The sequence below is a fragment of the Candida dubliniensis genome, chromosome 4, assembly GCF_000026945.1.
Source record: "Candida dubliniensis CD36 chromosome 4, complete sequence".
NCBI classification, from domain to species: domain Eukaryota; kingdom Fungi; phylum Ascomycota; class Pichiomycetes; order Serinales; family Debaryomycetaceae; genus Candida; species Candida dubliniensis.
The window spans coordinates 666,355-686,904 of record NC_012863.1 but is presented as its reverse complement, the minus strand read 5'-3'; the positions used below and the strand labels follow the sequence as shown (position 1 = coordinate 686,904).

Below are 20,550 nucleotides of genomic sequence, written 5' to 3'. Positions count from 1 at the left end.
TACACACTTATGCATACACACAGAGACACACAAACACACCACTACTACTACTACTACTACTACTACTACTTCTACACCCACCTACAAGTAAAACTTTTTCTTGTCTCTTTCCATATCTGGTCTGTGTTCCCAAACAATATCACCACGTACTCCCTTTTGCATTCTTCTTAGCTTCAATGTAAATTGCGGTCCCAATTCCTGCAATCCAACCTTTTCCTCATTTCTGAAAATATATCTATGTCTTCTAAAGAAAATGTAATCACGTTGATTGTGCAAAGTGATCACTTGTCGACCTTGAAGTTCAGGTTTGTGTGGGAAAATACTTTGGAATAGTCTTCCAACAGTTTTACCCAATCTCGAATTGAAATTATTCAAGACAATCTCGGGCAAATAATCACCAGCTTTCCCATGTCCTTTGATCCTCTTACCGTCAACTATTGATGAGACTGAAAAATAAAATGTTGGCCCTTCAGGTAAATTGATGAGAGTAATACCATTAACCTTCTTTTTATCTTCGTTAATAACTATCAATGCAGTGAAACCTCTATTGGAACAGTACTTGGCCATATCTTGCATTGTGTACTCCTTTTTCCTTTTGATAAATGTCACATTTGGTAAAAAGTCCATAATCATATCAGCAAATTCGTAGGCTGGTTTTTTGGCATTGGCGTTTGTTGTTAGCAAAATTTTTGGTTCTTCCAACAAATTAGTGAAATACGACTGAAACTCATCATCACCTTCAACTTCAGCCGCTATAGTTTCATCATAAATACGTTTGCTATCTATGGTATCTGGAATATTAGCAGCTATTCTTTCTTCTCTCAATTCAGGATTGTCTCGTTCTTCCTTAGCTCTTTCTGCTCTTTGCTTATGACGTTGTTTATTCTTCTCATGTTTTATTTCTGCAAATACCTTTTGTCTTCGCTGTTTGTTTTTGATGTTCTTTAATGCTTCGCTTGTACTCATGATCGTATAGCGGTGTAGTAGATCTTCTGTAGTATAAAAAGGGTGATGAGATGAGATGGTTCTATCGCGAATATACATATTTTTTTTTTTTCGTAGTTACAATTCTGATTTAACAATATGCCTTAGATTTCTGGCGACTTTTATTTTTTCTGTTGTGTGACATTATTCTCTGTCGTCGCCCTGGTGGGTCTATTGAGTAGATTCTCACACTTTTTGCCGCGACGACAACTGTGAAGCAAACATCAAAAAGTATATCTCGCCACAAATCATTGGTAAACTATTCCTTAATCAGAAAGTGCAAGAAACAATGATAACCCCAATTACAAAAGAGTGCATTTACAAATGGGCCAACATTGTCAAATCCAAACCAATGATGATCAAAGATACGTTTTCAATCGGGAAATACAACAACCTAACGAATTTGTTAAACAGTATCTTGCAAATCAATCATCATCCACCAATTAATAAATCATGGTTTCAAGGGTTCCACTTTTTGTTCAACAACCAATTGAATATAAAATTGGGCAGTGACGGGTATGACAATTATCAAGCACCAGTAAACGAACAAGGTGAACAACTTTATTTGCGTCGGATGTGGGCTAGAGGTGAATTAGATTTTGTGTCAACGCCCCCTCTAAACTCACCCATTGACTGCAGAGAAAGCTTGAAATCAGTTCGAATAATTGATGAATCAGTGCTAGTGAGTATATGGAGAAATTTCATATTCCAGTCTGAAGAAGTTTTGAAAGAAAGTCGAACTTTAACTTATACCAATGAATTATATAGTCCAGTGGAAAACTACAAACTTGCAGAAAGCGTATCCTCCAACGGGCCTTCATTTCATGTATCGAGTATTGACTTATTAAAGTATAGTATGTTGACGTACAACCTCCATAAAATTCATATTGATGCTAATTATTGTCGTTCCATTGAAAATTTACCGAACATGATAGTGCATGGCCCATTACAAGTTACATTATTACTATACTGGTTTGCTATAACGTATCCAGATTTGAAGCCAGTTAATTTCAAATATCGCACCTATGCTCCAATGTTTGTTAATGATGAAACGTCAATACTGATTGAATCTAAGTCCAATAATTCATTTACACTTGAAATTTATAACCAAGAGTCTAAAAAGCTTTACTTACGTGGTGATCTAACAGCCACTTTGTCAACATGATTTGGGTACTCTGTGGGAATAAAGCCACAGCTGATTTTCATTTATAGACTTGTTCATTATCTCTAGTTTCTGTATTTTCGAATGGATTGTATGGATAATATGAATGTTTAATATACGATTCCAACATTCAAATACCACTTGAATTCCCTTTTCCCCTTCTATTGTTTACACAAAATCTTTGAGCGGCGAGGGGAAGTAATTACATATCTATGGTTGCTCTAATCTTACCTATACAGTAGTCCTCATACTCTTGTTTATAATGTTCATTGTCAACTTCAACCTCGCCTGCTAGTTCGCTGATAATCTCGTTGTTGCCACCAACAATCACCATCCCGTACGGAATCGCATTCAAGTCCGGGAACGGTTCAACAAAAACCCCATTAAATATCAAATGGCTCAAATTGTTTGCCACTTGTCGGCCCATGTACATGGCCCATCCGGCAGACTTGATAATTGGCAACTCCACTAAATCTCCCAACACAAAAAAGTTTTTGATTGTGGTGTTTGTTTCGGGACTGTACAACTGCAAGTATTGGTTGACGGACAAGTTTTTAGTGCTTGTCGCGTAATTCTCACAGATGTGCTGAGAGAGGAACCCAATGTTGTTGTGTTTGGAACAGCTCCATATGTTTAGGTTGGAATGGATTATCTTATTGTTTGTCGTTGCAAGGTCGCCATGACGTTTCTCTGTCAATTCAGGTTTGATTCTGGTGTTTAGATACACATTTATGCCTGCTCGTTCAAGTGAGTCCTGCGTGAGCTTTTTGAACTCGTTGGACAACGGTTCCTGTGGGAAACACTCGTGTGGGTGGATTAGATTGACGGTCTTGTGTGGGAACTCGGTCTGGATATCCCCGGCAAACTCAATACCCACCGCCCCAGCACCAATAACGCTGATGGTATCGGCATTGGCAATCTCCTGTCGTGTATTATCCATTTCAAGCATGTACTGGCGGTATGTCGTGGCCAGAGGCGTAGTGGGCCAATTTCTATCTCGCCCCGTGGCCAAAATCACATAGTCAAACTCAATAATGGCCTTCTCAGATGCAGGTGACCCAAGTGTATACTGTGCCTTGTGCTGGTCCAAATATGTCACTCTTCCATGCACATAGTTTATGTCGAGCCATTCATTGTCGTTGCCAAACCACGATATGTCGTACTCGTCCTGGGAATCAGAAAATATGTTGGTGAACTGACAATTGTGTAGGTCCTTGAAAGGGACAAATTGGGTCTTTGCAAATGCAGAATCCACAATTGATTTAGGGATGCCAAGGATGTTCAATAGCCCATTTCGTGGCTCTACTATGGTAAGTGACAATTTCCTGGCTGGTGAGGATGGCTGCTTTTGTTTAAAGAGTTCTATTTGCTCATCTAAACGTAGCTGTAGAGACCTCAAAGCAGATAACCCACTATAAGCCCCACCAACTATAAGAATGTTTGTGGTGAATGATTTTGCAATTGGATGCAAATTCCTGTCGTTGAATATAGTAGGTGTTGACAAATCGTCATATCCTTTAGGTAGTTGTTCCGTGAGGTCTGCCATGCTAAATAAACAAAAGTGTATATAGATATGTAAATTCCTAATTTGTTTGAAATTCTGCTGTCAAGACGTTGAAGGTTATTTATACTTTTTTTTTTTTTTATTATCTTTTTCATCAAATCGAGATCTTGGTCTTTTTTCTTTTAAGATTTTTCAATTTTTCCTTTTCTCGGTATAGATCGGGGGGCTCGTAAGTTCGGAGCGCATATAAATTCCCGCAACTACAGGAATTGAAGTAACAAGTTGTGAAGAACGTTTTGAATGGGTTAAAGGGATGTTCAGAAATGTAATTCACTTTATGCTACACATAATGTCCATATTTGAAGAACAATCCTGACCCATTGTGTTAGTTAGTTTGCTATGAGAATTTACTGAAAAAAAAAAAAAATGAGAAGAGAACGATTGATTATTTTTCTTGGCACAGTTTAACTTTGTTTTCAATAGAAGAAGGTTGACACTTGTTAACAAAACGCCGTAGAATCAAATTGCACTCGATGAGTTGATTTTAATTAGATAAATAGAAATTACAAGAGTATTCTGTCATAAATTCTTAGATAATATTTGACTTCACTCCAGAATTGTGGAACTAAGTAGGTGGGAGAATTCATACTGGGAGTACCAGGAAAACTTCAAAGGATCATATAATTTCCGCTACAAAGTGTCCACGAGTCTGATCTTGGTATAGAATCCAGTCAAAAAAACACAACAACTTCATTTCTGAAATCACCGTTTTCAAATAAAAGAGAGACGAATCTAGTGCATTCAGATTTACTAAATTTACATATATTATTATCTAACATAATTAACAATAAATCTACGAGTAGGAACAAAACTACAATAAGCTAATTTAATATATATATATACTAATCATGAAAACTCTCTATAATATAAGACCAATAATTGTTGTATATTTGTTTTACTTGTTGGTTTGTGGTTTGTTTTGAAATGTTTGATTGCTTTAGTTTCAATTGATTTCACTTACCAAACATCTTCTTGGTATCTATTTTGAACCTTCCAAGACTTAACTAATTCAGTGGCACTTTCTTGAGTGATATTTCTATCTTTGGCAACAATCTTAGCAATGGCCGCTTGAACGTCTCTTGCCATTCTACTGGCATCACCACAAACGTAAATGGTAGCACCATTGTTCAACAATTCGTTAACAGTTTTGTAATTTTCCACAATTTTATCTTGCACGTACACTTTTTTCGATGGATCTTGTCTTGAAAAAGCATTAAACATTTGGAATTTGTCACCTAATACACTGGCATATTCAGACCATTCTTGTTTATACAAGAAATCATCGTGTTCGTTTCTGCAACCATAGAATAAAATAGTCTTTCCAACATTAACACCATTCTTAACTTGTTGTACTCTTTCTCTAACAAATCCTCTCAATGGAGCAACACCAGTTCCTGGTCCAATCAAAATGACAGGAGTGGTGGTATTCTTTGGTAATTTAAAGTTGGATCTTCTAACGTGAACTGGTAATTTAAACTTGCTGAATTTGCTTCTTGGACCATTTAAATCATAATGAACTAATGGCTTTTCGTTGGTATTGTTTTGTTCAATTTCAATGTTCTTCAATAAATTAGTAACAACACCAGTAACAGCTCTTCCGTCACTTTCGACTTCAGCTTCAACAACAGCAGTAATATTGATCAATTGTTTTTCACTTAAAGAAGAAGAAGAAATCGAGTAGTAACGAGGTGTCAAATGCTGAACATTTTCAATAATGAATTCAAATGGAACATCAACCCAAGCTTCACCTTTGGAAGCAAACAACAATGCATCAGCAATATTGAACTTTCTACGGGTAATTGTGGAAGCAAACTCTTTTTTATCGTTACCAATTCTAGTCAATGTAGCCTTTGTCTCTTCATTAGGTGCAAATCCGGCAATGGATAAGAACAATTGTCTTGAAATTGGTCCAGAGATCTCCAAATGGTGTCTAATAACAGCACCATAGGTAATTGGACTTGGGAAAGGGATTGAATAAGTAGAGTCTAATGCTTTCAATTCTATAACAGTGTTCTCCTTGTTTTCTAAACCAAAGCATTTAAGGAATTGCTTGATATTCTCATCTGAATTAGATGGCCAAACTGCTAAATGATCACCAGTGCTGTATTTCAAGTTGGAGTCGGAAATATCAAATTCAATATGAACACAATTTCTATCTTTGGAGTTAAATAATTCCTTTGTCTTAGTTATCTTGGCTAAATATGGATGGGTGTGGTCAAATGGACCTTTGGTTAAATCAGCGCCTTGAGAATTGATATACTTTTTGTTTGGTTCACCAAGTGAGACATTAGAGTCATCAACAGTTAAATCATCACGTTCAGTCAACTTGACATTTGGTTCGTATTTCAACTCTTTCTCTTCATAATTCAAATTGTTCTTCAATGAATCAAAAACGCCATCTTTCCAAGATAAGAAATCTTCATCTAAAGTACCAGTACCGTCATCACCTTCACCGTATTCAGCAAATCTTTCACCACCTTTTTCTTCTAATAATTGGTCAAATTTTCTACCAATGGCATTATAGAATTCATAAGTAGAGTTACCTAATCCGAAAACAGTAAATCTCAAAGTACTCAAGGTATCAGCTTCATCAGTTAACCAAGTATGGAATTCGTCGGCATTATCAGTGGGTTCACCTTCCCCGTAAGTAGCAACAATGAAAAATACCAAGATGTCGTTGGAAATATCACCAAAATTATCAAAATCATAATCAGCAAAATCAGCAACCATGGTGCTTAACCCAAATCTGGAATGCAATTCACGAGATAATTTATTGGCATAATCTTCAGCAGTACCAGTTTGTGATCCAAATAATAATAATGTATTTTTATTGTTTTTCTTCAATGTCTCCAATATGTTTCTTGAATTTCCACCAGTACCTTCGTTGGAAAGGAAACCAGTGTCTTGTGGTTTGGTGAGAAATTGGTTCTTAGCGAAATATGCTGCTACTGCAAGCACCAATGTCACGATAACGTATAAATCTAATTTGTCTAATGCCATTAAGTCGAAATGATCTCAATATAAAAAAAAAAAAAGGAAAATCAAATTCACGATAATAATTATAGGACCAATTGGATAATTATATTAAATTAAATTAAATTAAGAAAGAAAGAAGGTAAAAGAAAGAAAGAAAGAAAGAAAACTAAAAAAAAAAAAAAAAGATTAGTTGGGAGTTAAAAGGATTTTTCTTTTTTTTCCTTTTTCTTGAGTTGTATTTATTGTATTGATGGGGGTTATTTAATATTTTGATGTTGTAGTAAAATAGTTAATGTTGTTGAAAATCATGAGAGAAAGAGAGGAATAGTGTGCGACTATGCCGAAACGTACATATCCCAAAGGGCGACAGGAACGAGCTAAAATCACAGATTTGTACGAATAAGAGAATCAATGAAAAAAGTGGATGTGAAAAATTTATTCAACACACAAAAAGAATGGGGGAAAAAAAAATCACAAGAGAACTTAAGCACCACCTTATTTTAATGATGATTTGTTCAACTAGGTACAACAACTGATTATGTTAACGGAAATTTTTTTGGTTGTTGCCATTACAATTTCTGGTGTTTATCATGTAGTGATAATTGTTTGATTTGAGCTATGATAGATATTCTCTTGTTCGTTCTTGTTGTGTCTTCAATAGGTGTGTTATCCTATTCACTAGCGTGATTTCTTTTTCATTTGGTTTATCACAACTCATTAATAGTAGACAATTCCGCAAAATACTAAAGGTTAACGATATTCTACCCATATAAGAAAAAAGCGGAAAATAGAATTAACATTTGACATTTGACATTTATGATAAAGCTCTTGACATCAACTCCGTTGTTTGATTTGCAGAAATCACCTTTTGTTGTTATATTCTTTTGTCCTGTCTATTGTTCGTCGGTTATTGGTGAGACCCTTTAATACATATTCACATGTGGCTATCTTCAGGTTTGTGTAGGAGCCGTAGCTATATATTGTTTCAGATTGTGGTTCCCTCCTAGGTGTCGTTTAATTTGTTCTTTGTATACTCCAACATTTCACCAGCTTTTCCTATTTTCCGTTTTTTCGCAACTTATTTCCGAATCAGGGATTATCAAATAACATCGGGAGACTAATTCCATGCATGAGAAATTCAGAGGAATATGATGTTTACAGCGGAAGTTTGGTTTAACAGTTAGTGAAAAACGAGTTTTGTAATAAACGAGGAGTTTGCTCATTTATATCTTGGTCAACCACTGAGATGCTACTAATAATCTTTACTTATATATATATATATATGTGTGGAATTTAGTTGTGATACTTCTATGTATTTTTTTTCTGTATCTCATTTCAATTAATCAACTATTCAATTGAGCTTTAGATCGATAGAATAAGATCTTGTCACATTGAACTGTCAAAACCTAAACCAATAGATATTACGTTTAAAAAGATAAACAATTCCCATTTCCTGTGTATACTTTGCATTATTAGTCAACACTTTCTTCATAGATATAGCGATCCAATTGTTAATTGAATAAGGAGTACCAAATTTTACCTGCAATCATATAGTCATATACTACTCTGATCCGTCTTGACTGTTGGCCTCAGTTGATCCTTCTCGTTCATTATTTTCCTCTGCATTGTGTAAAGCAACCCCATATGCTCTTTCAATGGTAACTAACGCCCTCTCTGCTATGGTGCTATCAAACTTGCTTCCATATATAATTTTAATATAATCAAACACTCCTTGAGGTGAAAATTCAACCAATGATCTCTGTCCTATAGAATAGTCAAAAATGTTCTCCAGTTCAGATCTTCCCTTAATGACATTTTTGAGGATATAATCCTTGTTCACCAATTCCTTAAGCAAGTCCTGGCTATTCAAGTTAAAGTTACTGTTTTTAACATTAAGATTACTACTTATACCAAACTTGTGAAGATTCTTCAATAATGCAGACTCTGAAACATGATTCTCATTCAATATAATAAGGGAAATTATAACAAGCATAATCCCAGTCTTGACCAACTCATAATGGGATCCAGGTATTGAAGTTATAGAATATTTTGGTAAAAAGAATTTATTACCACCAATGTCAATCTTTTTCACACTCTGGGATAAATTTTGGTTCCACAATTCCCCTAGAATGGCTCTTGATTTGCTCAGTAACGCACTTGTCACCATATAAGGATTTCTATCTGAGGCAACTTTTCTTGATTTCAATGATTTTTTATCCTCTTGTTTTATTGTGGGGACTTCCTCTATCTTCAATCCATATACTTCTGTTAATATTATATTTGCTTGTTGTATTAACTTTTCAGTGGTAATTTTTCTCCCCAAATTATGTTTAATATGTTTTCTAATAACATCTGGTCTTGTAGTTCTGCCATTCAATTCTCTAGAAAGAAACAATCTAACAACTTGATTTACGACATGTTGAATCTCACTCTCATCAAGAGGTGTTGCTGTTCCACTTGGTTCAACGTATTCATTATCTTCCTCATATAAACCACCGTCTTCTTCTTCTTCCTCCTCTTCTTCTTCTTCAGCAATAAAATCTTCAATTTCATCAAGTGGGATTTTTCGTTTCAACAGACTCATGATATGAATATTAATCTGGGTTGGTTTGTATGGTATAGCTAGATGTAGAAACGCCAACAAAATATTTTTTTTTTCTCCCTGTTTCGTGATTGAGTACGCGTCTTTTAAAACACTAACTGCTCAAACATAAACATTTCAATGATGAAAAGAATGTATATTATTTGAAAAAAGTCTGAATTGTTTTTAGCTGGTTCCTTTTCTAATGCAAGAGAGATAGAACAGATTATAGAAACGCTTAACAATTTTCCAACAAATAATGAATCAGAATTACAAATACTATCCCGTATATAGTCTATTGGAGAATACATTAGAAATTAACAGCAAGAATACAAATGACTAAATGACGAGAAAAGCCTTTGCAAGATTCTACCTCACAATATGGACAAAACAGTGATATTTATGGCTGCATTGTTCATTCCCTTGGTGTTTGCTGGAGATGACGGTATTGTGGGGTGTAATTATTTTTTACTTTGCCCACACGACTTACTCTTAGATTTTTGCAATCAAGCTCTCTCCTATCATTATACAAATACTCCAGTTTTTCTTTCATCCACAAGAACTTATACAAACACAAGTAGTTTCGAATTATTTATTAATATCATTAGTTTTGTCGTTTGATTGAAGTTCAAAATAGAGAAACACAGTTTTATTAATTATTGTTGGGTAATAATTCACAATTTATCATGGATGATAAAACAAAGCGGCAACAGTCAATTCTTCATCCTCTAGCAAACAACAACCAATTACTTGTGAAAACAGTGGATACCAACAATACAGCAAACAATAATTGCAATAGCAACAATAGCAGCATATTGTCCAGCTCAATTAATCCTCAACAACAGCAACCAAAGAGATCAATACCAAAGAATGTAGCTTACCCGCCTATGTACAGCTTCAATATCTCAACTGCTAATACACTAAAGAACGGCGTTTCAACGAAAAAAGTTACTTCAGGACTTCCTGTAGCTCCTGATGGTTATATTTATGTGAAAGGTTATGGCAGTGGTTCTGTAGCAGACCATATTCCCAGAAATATACCTAGTTATTATCCAAGACGAGGTACCTCAATAACTAACAATTACACAGAATCATCTGCGGTGACCCCTACACCGCTACACATTCCTCGACCATTAGCACCACCACATTTGCTCCAACCGCCGAACTCGCACCAACAGCTACAACATCCACAACAACAGCATGATAGTGGAGAAACAACAGTGTCACCAACTTTGGAAGTTTTCAACACATTAAACCCCAGAAAGGCTCCCAATATGACTTATAAAGAAAAAATAATGAACTGGATGTCATCGATTCCTCAGTTTAATGATAGTGAAAATAATGAAATATATATCGATTGTTATCCCGGTGTTATATCAACTAGTGTCACACCTAGTACTTCAGATGAAGAGATTGATTTGGCGGATATTGAGGACATATTGGAATTACAAGCTAGAAAAGTTACCAGATATGTTACTAGACTATATATTCGTGAATCAGAAAATTGGGAAGAAATACCTGCAGAAGATGGAGATGGGGATTTTGATGGCAGGGCAGAATATGAAGTGGAAGACGGTGATGACGATGTTGACGACGACGATGTTGATGATGATGTTGTTGATTACGATGAAGATAAAGTTCAGGTACGTAACTACGTCTACAGAAATGCTAACTTGAACATTGCTTATGAGACTGACTAAACGATGGTGTAAATTTCATCAGTGCAATAATCACTGCGCTTCTGTTTTATGTGCAAGGTTGTTAGTTTCTCTCAATTTCATGACTATTAGTATTGTTGTCACATCTGAATACAAGTATTTATATTCATATTCCTCTATAAAAACAAATCCAACTCTTCCAATTTGTAACTTAACTCTTTGTCATCCGGAAGATTCTCAATTCTTGGATAACACGGAACTAATGCATCACTGCATTGAACATATGCATTATTGAAAATCTTCCAGTATGGTGTTCTGACTTTCCTTGCCGGGTGAAACAATCCAGACCAAACGTAGTTTGTAAAAGTCCCATTACCAATAACCAATCTTAAGGCATCTATACTCTCCAAAATCCTTGAAATCACGTGCGGTGATGTTTCAAAAACATTAGGCATAATCAAATTCAAGTAATGAATGAAAACATCACTATAATCATTATCGGCTAATCCAATACAATTTATTGCTATATGAAAAATCACTGTTGCAGCAGTTTGACGATGTACTAAATCTCTATCTGTCAATGCATCTTCTAGCAAAGGTGTTATAGCAAACAAATAATCCTTTGTGATTTTCCCATCCAAATATTCAAACATAAAACTCATCGCTTTTAATACACCATTTTGCACATTTTTTTCAGGAATTCTGTATTCATTCATGATTGCTGGCAAAACAGTAAATGGTAAACAAGTTTCAGCAACTATACCCATTGCAACTGCTGTACAAACTCTTAATTGACGTTCTTGAACACGTAAATTATTTAGAAGCATAACTATTACATCTTGAGGCCCAATAGTTTTGGCAATATAGCCAAATGTACTGTTAGCGGCAATTCGAATTCTTTTACGTTGAGCCTTCAACATTTCCAACAAATCAAAACAAATACGCATCCATTCTTTTGCATTTATGGTTTCCGAATTCTTTCTAGCTATTAATCCCACCAATTTAATACATGCTTCTTGAACTTTTTCGTGTCGATTCTTCAAAATTGGGGTTAATGTTGGTAGAATTTGATTGATTGAAGGATTTGACATGGTATATAATGTTGCTTTGTCAATTGAATCAAGACATGAATATAATGCATTTAGAATTGATCCCAAAACTTCTGGGTAGACTTCACCAAGTGACTCATACAAAATTAATATCAATTTCATTAACAATTCATCGTCATGTTCTGAACATTGCTTAATCACTGGAGCTATAATAGCAATCAAATCTGAAGCTTGTTGTCTTATCTCTGCCAATTTATTCTTCATTCGGTACAAGATGGTACTTAGTATTGAATTTAAATGAGGTTTTAATCTTACATTTAAAGCATCTGCCAATGTTCCAAAACAGGTCAAGTATATCTTTTGGTGTTGAGTTTGCTTTTGAAAGGCAAATAAAACACCATCAACCAATTTTCTATCCAATTGGGAATCCATACCTATCAATTCTTGTCTATTGTTGGAAATTAATTTATTAACAGCTTCAATCGCCAATTTCCGCAATTGTTCATTGTCGTCTTTTGTAAAGTATACAATGTGCTCTAACATGTCTAGGAAATCAAATTTAATAGCCAAATGATTGGTCGCTTCCACTACTAGCCTCGTGATTTGCGTTGAATCTGAAGCAGTACGACGATTCCAAAATGCATTAACAAATGGCTTCACAATCGATTTTTCATAACCTGGAATAAGCTTTCTCGACAAAGGTAACCCCATTATAATACGCAAAATAGTCTTTCTCATATCTTCATCAGGAGACTTGAATTCACGTGTTATGATATGCATAAGTTCTGTAGTATAATAATTAGTGTAATCCTCGTAATTGGGATCATACGACATCAACGGGATCATGGCCCCAATACATTTTAAGAAACTAGCCAAACCTTTCCCTCTGTGTTTTCTAATTCCAAACCAAACTGGTTCCAATATTGGTTCAAACGAATCAATGCCATATGGTGACACATTATCAGCTAGTTGAGCTAAAGTTAATGCTGTTATAGTTCTAACTTGTAAGGACTCGTCATTAATTGGAGGTTTCAAAATTTCAACTATATTTGAAAGATATGGCAATATTGTGGTACCATTTCCTTGCCCTAGCATAATACACAATTGTTGAATTATTTTGATACCGGTGTGTCTTGCTGTCCAATTCCTTTTCGACTTGATGACTGCTTTTAAGAATGGCAAAAATGATTTTAAACCTAACGTGTTGGCCACTATGGCGAATATTCGTGCTGTCAAGTTTCGGACGTACTCGTCAACGTGGTCCAAGTCTGGCCTTAATGTCGATATAATATTTGCTAAACCCACTGCTTTGGTTAAACCAGAAATGATTTCCCGTGTCTCCAATCTAACTGTAGGGTCTTCATCTATTAAGAATGGCGATATGACAGTAAGGACTTTTGAAGTATATGGTCGAATTAACTCATCTAATTGGTATATAATTCTTCCAATCATTTTGATAAGCAAATGCCTTTCCTGGGGAGTTAAGTTAGGCTCCAATAATATAGGAAGAATTTGATTTAATAAAACTTTGGGACCAAATCTCAAGGCATTATTGGTTAATTGTTTCATAGCCCGTTTACGTGTGATTGGCGATCCATTTTTTATCTTCAACACTAGTTTCATAGCGTTTAGTTCTTTCTTTTCTTCATCATTCAAGGATTCCGGGTTTGAATGAACTAGCTTCCCAAAATGCTTCATATCTTCCTCTTTGAAAAATTCCAAGCCTTTTACTCCTGGTACATCGGTTGGAATTTCTGTTGTGGAAATACTTACTGATTCATTGGTCGGGGGCAAATAATATTCTGATGTAGTAGTCACGGCATCAGATAAATCTGGTGGCAATGTCTCTTCATTTTGCTTGAAATGTGCGGGAGGATTCACTTTTATATACCCAGGTGGCAATATTTTTTCCAATATCGAATCTGTTAATGGAATCCCCTTAACCACAGGAACTTTGCCCTGTACCAATTCTGCAATAAGTGAAGATGTAGAATGTTTAACCAATTCGTTACTTTCTTCAGACTCTTTTTGCCTCTTGTATTCTTCTGGTGATACATCCCATCTCTGTTTTCTTTTACGGGGTAATAACTTTTCTTGAGTGCTTTCAATAGTTTGAGTAGCTCCCTCCCCTTTTTCTTTAATTAGCTTTTCTACTCGGAGCTCTTCTCTTTCCAAGTTTCTTTCATTCATAATTTGTTTATAACTCTTTTGCTCGTCCAAATCTAGCACAATAGACCTCTGAAATCGTTTTTTATTGTAATTGTTTTGATTAATGATGTCATCTTGTAATTTATCCATTGGAGTCGATACATCTTCGGCAAACTCTTTCCGTAGCTCCTTATTCAAGGATTCAGGTATGGAGTAATTACCAGCCAAATTTCTTTTTCGTTCAATGGGTGCCATATTCTGTTTCATACAAGGTAATACGTTAGTTTTTATTAAAGCATTGGAATTAGTTTCGCACTATCAACAGTTTAATCTCATCGAGAGTTTTTCTTGGGTGTCAAACTATTTGGTTTTTTTTTTTTTTTTCCAGTTTGGTTTGGCTTGTTTCGCTCGTTAGTTACAACTCCTCTTTACTTCAACTTCGTTCCCATTCGCCATCTTCTACAGCTAGTATAGAATGGCATCTACCTCGCAAAATGCGACAGTGTTATTGACTCGATTGTTATCACTCAAAGAGAATTCTTCGTTCCACTTGATTTTGGATTCATTAACTCAATCATCATACTATTTAATTCAAGAATATGTCCATAGGTGTTCTAAAACTACTAGTAAGATTATTTATTTGTCATTTGAAACAATAAATGAACCTGATTATTGCAATGAATTTATTGATTGTTCGGCAATGACTTTACTTCAAATTATTGAAAAAGTCAAGCCTTTGAGAGAATCCAATGAAAGACTATTAATAATTGTGGATTCCTTGAATTATGTCAATAATGATGAGTTGGCCCACTTTGTGGCACAATTAGTTGGTCCAACAATAACCTTAGTTGGTGTTTATCATACCCAATGTACCACATCGTTATCAAAGTATCCAAATTATCCATCATCGGAAACATTATTGACTTATATTGCAAGCACAATATTTGAGTTGTATCCTTTAATACCTGACTCTTTAGACGAGGAAGAACTAGAAGCCAAAGTTAAAAATTTGACATTTCCAATTAACACTAATTTGAATAGTTCCATTTTCAAAGTTATACTTACAAATCGAAGGAAATCTGGTCGTTCATTAACATATGCCCTCACGATCAATAGTCTAAGTCATGAATATGAACTTTGGAAAGACAAACAAGATTCTGAGGAAACTTTGCAAGAAGATGAAAGCCTATTGAAAGACTTGACAACATTTAATTTGACAACCAGTTCAAAGCAAAAGCTTGCTCGTGAACAAGTTGAGTTGCCATTCTTGCAAGCACAAGAGTCATTGGGTGCCGCTGGTGGTGCAATCGTATATGAGTTTGAAAAAGACGATGACTACGATGAAGAAGATCCTTATGAAGACCCATTTTAAACGAAAATGTTAACTTTACTGATTACAACACTTTCTATATATATATATTTAAAATGCATGAATTTTTTTAATTATTGCTTACTAGTTTCTGTTTGTAAGTTTCTTTGTTTTTTTTGACCTTTGAGTTGCTGAATAGTTGATTTTATGCCTCTCTTTAATTTGGCCAATTTTGTGTTGGCCGCTATTTCTTCAAATTCCTCTTCAGTGACAACCTTCTTTGTCAATAAGTTAAATATAGTACCAAAAACCATAGATAAAACTGTACATGTCATTATGATAACGTTATAAGGCATCGAGAAATCTGGTGTAGGTAATGTTAACAATAAACTGGTTGTTCGGAATTCATATACTTTTTCATTGTCGTTATTAAAAACAGATATGACTGCAGGCTCGACATCGAACCCATGATTTGCATCTGGAGGGTACTCGCGATACAACAACAATGACTTATCAAAATCATACGATATAGCTAATGTCAGTTTAGCAGGTACTTCCATCATTAACTCCATATGAGATGGTCTCTCTCTGTCAACAGCAGGGCGGAAATAAATGTTCTTGATGTATTGTTCATGATTGAAAACATCAAATAACCCGGTGGAGTTTTTCAATGTCAATTTCAATGTGTGCAAATACAATCTCATGAACCAAGGAGTCGATTCAAAATACACAAATTCAACAGGCTTGTCATCGTTATTGGTAAACACAGTACGCAACCCTCCTTTATCCAATGAGTAGCCAGTTAAAGAACGAGATGCGTATAATGGTGGGGTATCAACTGGTAAGACAATGGAACTATTCTGAGCAATGAATTGAAAATCAAATTTCACATTTTCATGCAAATATTGGACTATCTGGTTAGTTCCCTCTTGATTACTCAACGAGTCTCCCTCAATGGAGCTTTCCTTTTCTCTTAATAACATAATATTCCATGATGTTGGGTCAACATCTATTGTTACTTTCGACACATGTGGATCATCAGCTAATGCTGGTCCATTGATCCCTCTTCCATAAATTGTTTCTAAGTTCCATTCTATATTCACTGGATCGCTTAACGGAAAGCATTGCCAAGAGTTATAAGTTTTTTCTGTATCACATCTTAATTGGCCTCCCGGTGTGGGTTTTGGAATGGCTCCCTCCTTCCGTTTACGAAGTGACCTTATTATATCGACAACTTGATTGACAGTTTGATGTAGCTTTAAAGTACATTGATTGTTAACATCGCAATTGGTAGTGACATCAATGGACATTCCATGCCATAAAGAATCAAAAACTTTATGCCCATCTAGTAAAGAAGCAATCCCTGACTTTCCTCTTGTTGGTAATAATTTCAAAAATGGGGTCAAGTTTTCCGTACAAACTGGTTCACTGGGCAATGCAGCTCGTAACAAATACAATCTATTGCCCTCTTCTGGTGCATATTGATCAAGGTTTATTTCTTTAACTGCATGCTTTGGATAAGTGGTGATGCGATCGTCAATAAAGTTCAAAGATGCACAAAAGAACCCAGATAAGGTTTTCGTTAATTTTAACCAATTACGTTTGGCAGCTTCAACATTAGGTGCTTCTATAACAGCAGATACCTCTACTCCTGTACCTCCACTATATTTACCATTAAAAGGTAACTGACCCCATGAACTAGCATCCCACCATCCTTGTGTGAATTTTAATTGCAATTCTTTAGTATTGGTTGACTCTATTATTAACCCTAAAGAGTTTGGAAAGTAGTTATAATGGCTTCTTCTGGAGACTTCGATAGGGGAGGAGGAGTTGTAATAATCAATTTGAAATGGTGACGATTCAACATCAAATTCAAAATTTGTTAATAATCTGTTCCGAGACAAGGGTTTCAAATGAAGGTGCTCGTGGAATTCGCTAGTTGGCTTACTCTCGTCGGCACATGCAAATGATAAAAACAATGACACCAATAGTATTGATAAATTCATTCTCCACAGTTGGATCAAATGCTATCTCAATTTCAGGTTCTCTAAATATTGTCCTTTAGCCTTTTATAGGGTTGTCTATTTGTTCGAATTTTATTCACATTTTTTTTTTTTCCTTCCTCAATATTCTTTCACCACGTATTATTATTAGAATGTCGTTTGAATAAACCCCAAACCACCGCCAAACCAAAATGTGCGTGCCAAAAATACAAACAAAGAAACGCGAAAATCGCACGAGAAAAAAAAAAAAAAAAAAAAAAAGAAGAGCGAAAATTCCAAACAAACGTTCATTTGTTTTCTTTTTTCAGTTTACTATAAACAAACAGTTTAGATTGATATTTCTTTGATTTTAGCAGAACTTTTTGTTGCACAGATTATACTTTAGAAATGGCGATACAGAAACTGCCACAGATTGCTAATATGCAACTACTAGAACAGCAAAAAGAGAATATTCAACCATTGAGTGGAGGAAGATCTGCTACCAAATTAACAAAAACATTGTCATCAAGACCCAACTCAGCTTCAGCAATAAATTATCAAGATCATAGAACAAAATTAGAAAAAGAACGAGAAGAGTTGGAACAAAAGCTCTTAGATTCCGATGAGTTGGATGACCCGTTACAAGTTTATATTGAATATATCAATTGGGTTCATTATAATTTTCCTCAGGGTGCCAATGCAGATAGTGGCTTGGTGATATTATTGGAAAAATGTACTTCGAAATTCAGAGACGTGCTGCATTACAAGAATGATCCGAGATACTTGAAAATATGGCTAGAGTATACCAATTACTCAGACTCGCCTAGGGACATATATGTGTATTTGGCCAAAAAAGAGATTGGAAATCAATTGGCATTATATTACGAAGAATTTGCCAGATATTTGGAAGCGCAGAAGAAATATACTGATGCTAGTCAGATTTATGAATTAGGAATACAGTCAAACGCATTTCCTTTAAAGCGTTTACAAAGGTCATATGAGAATTTTAAGGATAGGCTTCAATTGGAACTAAACTCGGTTTCAACAACATCAGAACTAGTAAGAGAAGCTTTGAAAGTGAAAAGGGGGTCGAGTGTGTATCCAAGCACACATGTTGAGCAAGGTCCTGTCCCCAAAAAACCCAAACTAGAGGTTTTTAAGGATGATGACGATCAAAATCAAAGTGTGCTACATTTGATTTTTGGAACAGGTTTGAATGACGACATAAAATTAAACTCGACAAAGCAAAGAATTAAAGAGAATACTATAACGGCAACATCTTGGAAAGGTCAAGTTTTAAAGCAAAAAGTTCCCACCCCTCCAAATTCTTCAGGTGGGAAAATACAAGTGTTTCGTGATTTTGAGTCCCTTGCTTTCCAGGCCAAAAAGCTGGTTTGTTACGATGATAAGGGCAGGGCCTATACCTTGATTGAAAATCTGGGCAAGAAACCAGAGCGAGTACTTGTAAATATGGATTTAGTATATCCCGACGAATCGCAAGAGTTTGGTATGATAGAATTACTTGCAATCTCTCGAAGGTCTGAAAGGCGAAAACAGCCAAATCCACCACATCAGCATCATACTGTGGTGGATGAAGATACTAGAACAATTACATTAGCATTGAACAACTCCAGTACCATTAAGTCACGTGACGTGGACCCAACAATTACAATGAATGGTAATATAGCACATAATGAATTGCAAGGAATCTACAACGAGTTGGGATATGATTACAATTTTGATGATGAGGAGGAGAAATTACAAGAACCAACAGTTACAAATTATGAAGGTTATGTTACAGAAACTATCAACACACATGCAGCTAATGCCAATTTAATTCCAACACAAGTCGATTCACCCCAAGTGGATCAAGTGGCAACACCCCCTACTGACAGAGAAGAAGACTTTGATGATCGTGTGCTAAGCTCGCCATTTGTGGAGCAACCAATGGCCAGTACCCAATCAGTTGATCCATTTGATACTAGCTTACAAGAAAGTTTTTTGGATAATTTATCGATCCCCATGAGTACATATTCGGGTTATTATGATAAATCAACTACAAAAGTTGACCGTATCAGAAAATTTAGAGAAATCACTAACAAAAATCAGACAATCAACAGAGGATCACTGCTGGCCATAATTGACTATTGTGGTCAGGAGTTGTATTGTTTACTACATGAATTAGGACAAGGTGGTTATGGGTTTGTCTATTTGATAGAAGCTGGATCAAATGGTAAACTAAAAGCATTGAAAATTGAAACCCCATCTAGCAGGTGGGAATTCTATATTTTGCATCAAATTCATCGTCGGTTACTTGGCGAAGCCGGTTATAAACAAAGATATTTTATTCGGGCCGAAGCATTATATTATTTCCAAGATGAGAGTTTTTTAATATTGGATTATTGTAGCCAAAGTACGTTATTGGATGTTGTTAACAACTACAAGAATAAAGGATCGTCCTTAGAAGAATGTCTTGTTATTTTTTTCACTGTCGAGTTATTGAAAGCTTTAGAAGCGTTGCATTCTGTTGGTATCTTACATGGAGACTTGAAAGCTGATAATTGTATGGTTCGATTTGAGCCAATAAACGAAACTGAATGGAGTGAAAGATATGACAGAAGTGGGAAATTTGGTTGGTCACATAAAAGTATCACCTTGATTGATTTTGGCAGAGCTGTGGATATGACATTATTTTCACCGGGTACAAGGTTTGTTAGTAGTTTTAAAGCTGATGAACAAGACTGTCCACAAATGAATAATGGGACCCCGTGGTCCTATGAAGCAGATTATTATGGTTTGGCGACTATTATTCATACATTACTATTTGGAAGTTATATTAAGATCAAAAAAGACAGTGATAGAATCAAACTAAATGCAAACTTTAAAAGATATTGGCAGCATGAGTTATGGCAAGATTTGTTTGAATTGTTATTAAACCCATATTCTTCTACCGAAGTCACCCATGCACCTCGAACAGAATCATTAACAACTATCAGAGAACACTTTGAAGAATGGTTGGAAAATAACTCAAAAATGAAGTATTTAAAGGGGCTCATAAAGATGGTAGAGGGAGAATTAAATTCCATAAATAGAGCACGTGTGAATTAAGACGATTTCTTTTTTTATGTTTCTCGTAT

General features: G+C 35.3%; 10 protein-coding genes across 10 annotated transcripts; 4 read left to right on the top strand and 6 right to left on the bottom strand. All coding sequences in view use genetic code 12, as the record gives it.

Annotated features, from left to right (window-relative positions):
* Nucleotides 1-81: 81 nt before the first annotated feature.
* On the bottom strand, nt 82-1,044 carry CD36_43060 (ribosome biogenesis protein, putative; the record flags this gene model as incomplete). Its single annotated transcript, XM_002419923.1, has 1 exon — nt 82-1,044. The coding sequence occupies one exon, from the start codon at nt 1,042-1,044 to the stop codon at nt 82-84; it is 963 nt and encodes a 320-aa protein (XP_002419968.1).
* Nucleotides 1,045-1,273: 229 nt separating this feature from the next.
* On the top strand, nt 1,274-2,149 carry CD36_43050 (mitochondrial hydroxyacyl-thioester dehydratase, putative; the record flags this gene model as incomplete). The annotated part of the gene is made up of 1 exon (XM_002419922.1): nt 1,274-2,149. The coding sequence occupies one exon, from the start codon at nt 1,274-1,276 to the stop codon at nt 2,147-2,149; it is 876 nt and encodes a 291-aa protein (XP_002419967.1).
* A 199-nt stretch (nt 2,150-2,348) lies between these two features.
* CD36_43040 (NADH:ubiquinone oxidoreductase, putative) lies at nt 2,349-3,692 on the bottom strand (the record flags this gene model as incomplete). Its single annotated transcript, XM_002419921.1, has 1 exon — nt 2,349-3,692. The coding sequence occupies one exon, from the start codon at nt 3,690-3,692 to the stop codon at nt 2,349-2,351; it is 1,344 nt and encodes a 447-aa protein (XP_002419966.1).
* Nucleotides 3,693-4,667: 975 nt separating this feature from the next.
* NCP1 (NADPH-dependent cytochrome P450 reductase, putative) lies at nt 4,668-6,710 on the bottom strand (the record flags this gene model as incomplete). Its single annotated transcript, XM_002419920.1, has 1 exon — nt 4,668-6,710. The coding sequence occupies one exon, from the start codon at nt 6,708-6,710 to the stop codon at nt 4,668-4,670; it is 2,043 nt and encodes a 680-aa protein (XP_002419965.1).
* A 1,537-nt stretch (nt 6,711-8,247) lies between these two features.
* Nucleotides 8,248-9,270, bottom strand: CD36_43020 (DNA repair protein, putative; the record flags this gene model as incomplete). The annotated part of the gene is made up of 1 exon (XM_002419919.1): nt 8,248-9,270. The coding sequence occupies one exon, from the start codon at nt 9,268-9,270 to the stop codon at nt 8,248-8,250; it is 1,023 nt and encodes a 340-aa protein (XP_002419964.1).
* A 683-nt stretch (nt 9,271-9,953) lies between these two features.
* Nucleotides 9,954-10,967, top strand: CD36_43010 (conserved hypothetical protein; the record flags this gene model as incomplete). The annotated part of the gene is made up of 1 exon (XM_002419918.1): nt 9,954-10,967. One exon carries the CDS (start codon nt 9,954-9,956, stop codon nt 10,965-10,967), a length of 1,014 nt encoding a protein of 337 aa, XP_002419963.1.
* Nucleotides 10,968-11,101: 134 nt separating this feature from the next.
* CD36_43000 (U2 snRNP component, putative) lies at nt 11,102-14,389 on the bottom strand (the record flags this gene model as incomplete). The annotated part of the gene is made up of 1 exon (XM_002419917.1): nt 11,102-14,389. The coding sequence occupies one exon, from the start codon at nt 14,387-14,389 to the stop codon at nt 11,102-11,104; it is 3,288 nt and encodes a 1,095-aa protein (XP_002419962.1).
* Nucleotides 14,390-14,597: 208 nt separating this feature from the next.
* On the top strand, nt 14,598-15,494 carry CD36_42990 (elongator complex protein 5 (gamma-toxin target 5) (protein iki1) (hat-associated protein 2); the record flags this gene model as incomplete). The annotated part of the gene is made up of 1 exon (XM_002419916.1): nt 14,598-15,494. One exon carries the CDS (start codon nt 14,598-14,600, stop codon nt 15,492-15,494), a length of 897 nt encoding a protein of 298 aa, XP_002419961.1.
* Nucleotides 15,495-15,565: 71 nt separating this feature from the next.
* On the bottom strand, nt 15,566-17,437 carry CD36_42980 (GPI transamidase component, putative; the record flags this gene model as incomplete). The annotated part of the gene is made up of 1 exon (XM_002419915.1): nt 15,566-17,437. One exon carries the CDS (start codon nt 17,435-17,437, stop codon nt 15,566-15,568), a length of 1,872 nt encoding a protein of 623 aa, XP_002419960.1.
* Nucleotides 17,438-17,821: 384 nt separating this feature from the next.
* Nucleotides 17,822-20,521, top strand: CD36_42970 (checkpoint serine/threonine-protein kinase, putative; the record flags this gene model as incomplete). Its single annotated transcript, XM_002419914.1, has 1 exon — nt 17,822-20,521. The coding sequence occupies one exon, from the start codon at nt 17,822-17,824 to the stop codon at nt 20,519-20,521; it is 2,700 nt and encodes an 899-aa protein (XP_002419959.1).
* Between the last annotated feature and the right edge of the window lie 29 nt (nt 20,522-20,550).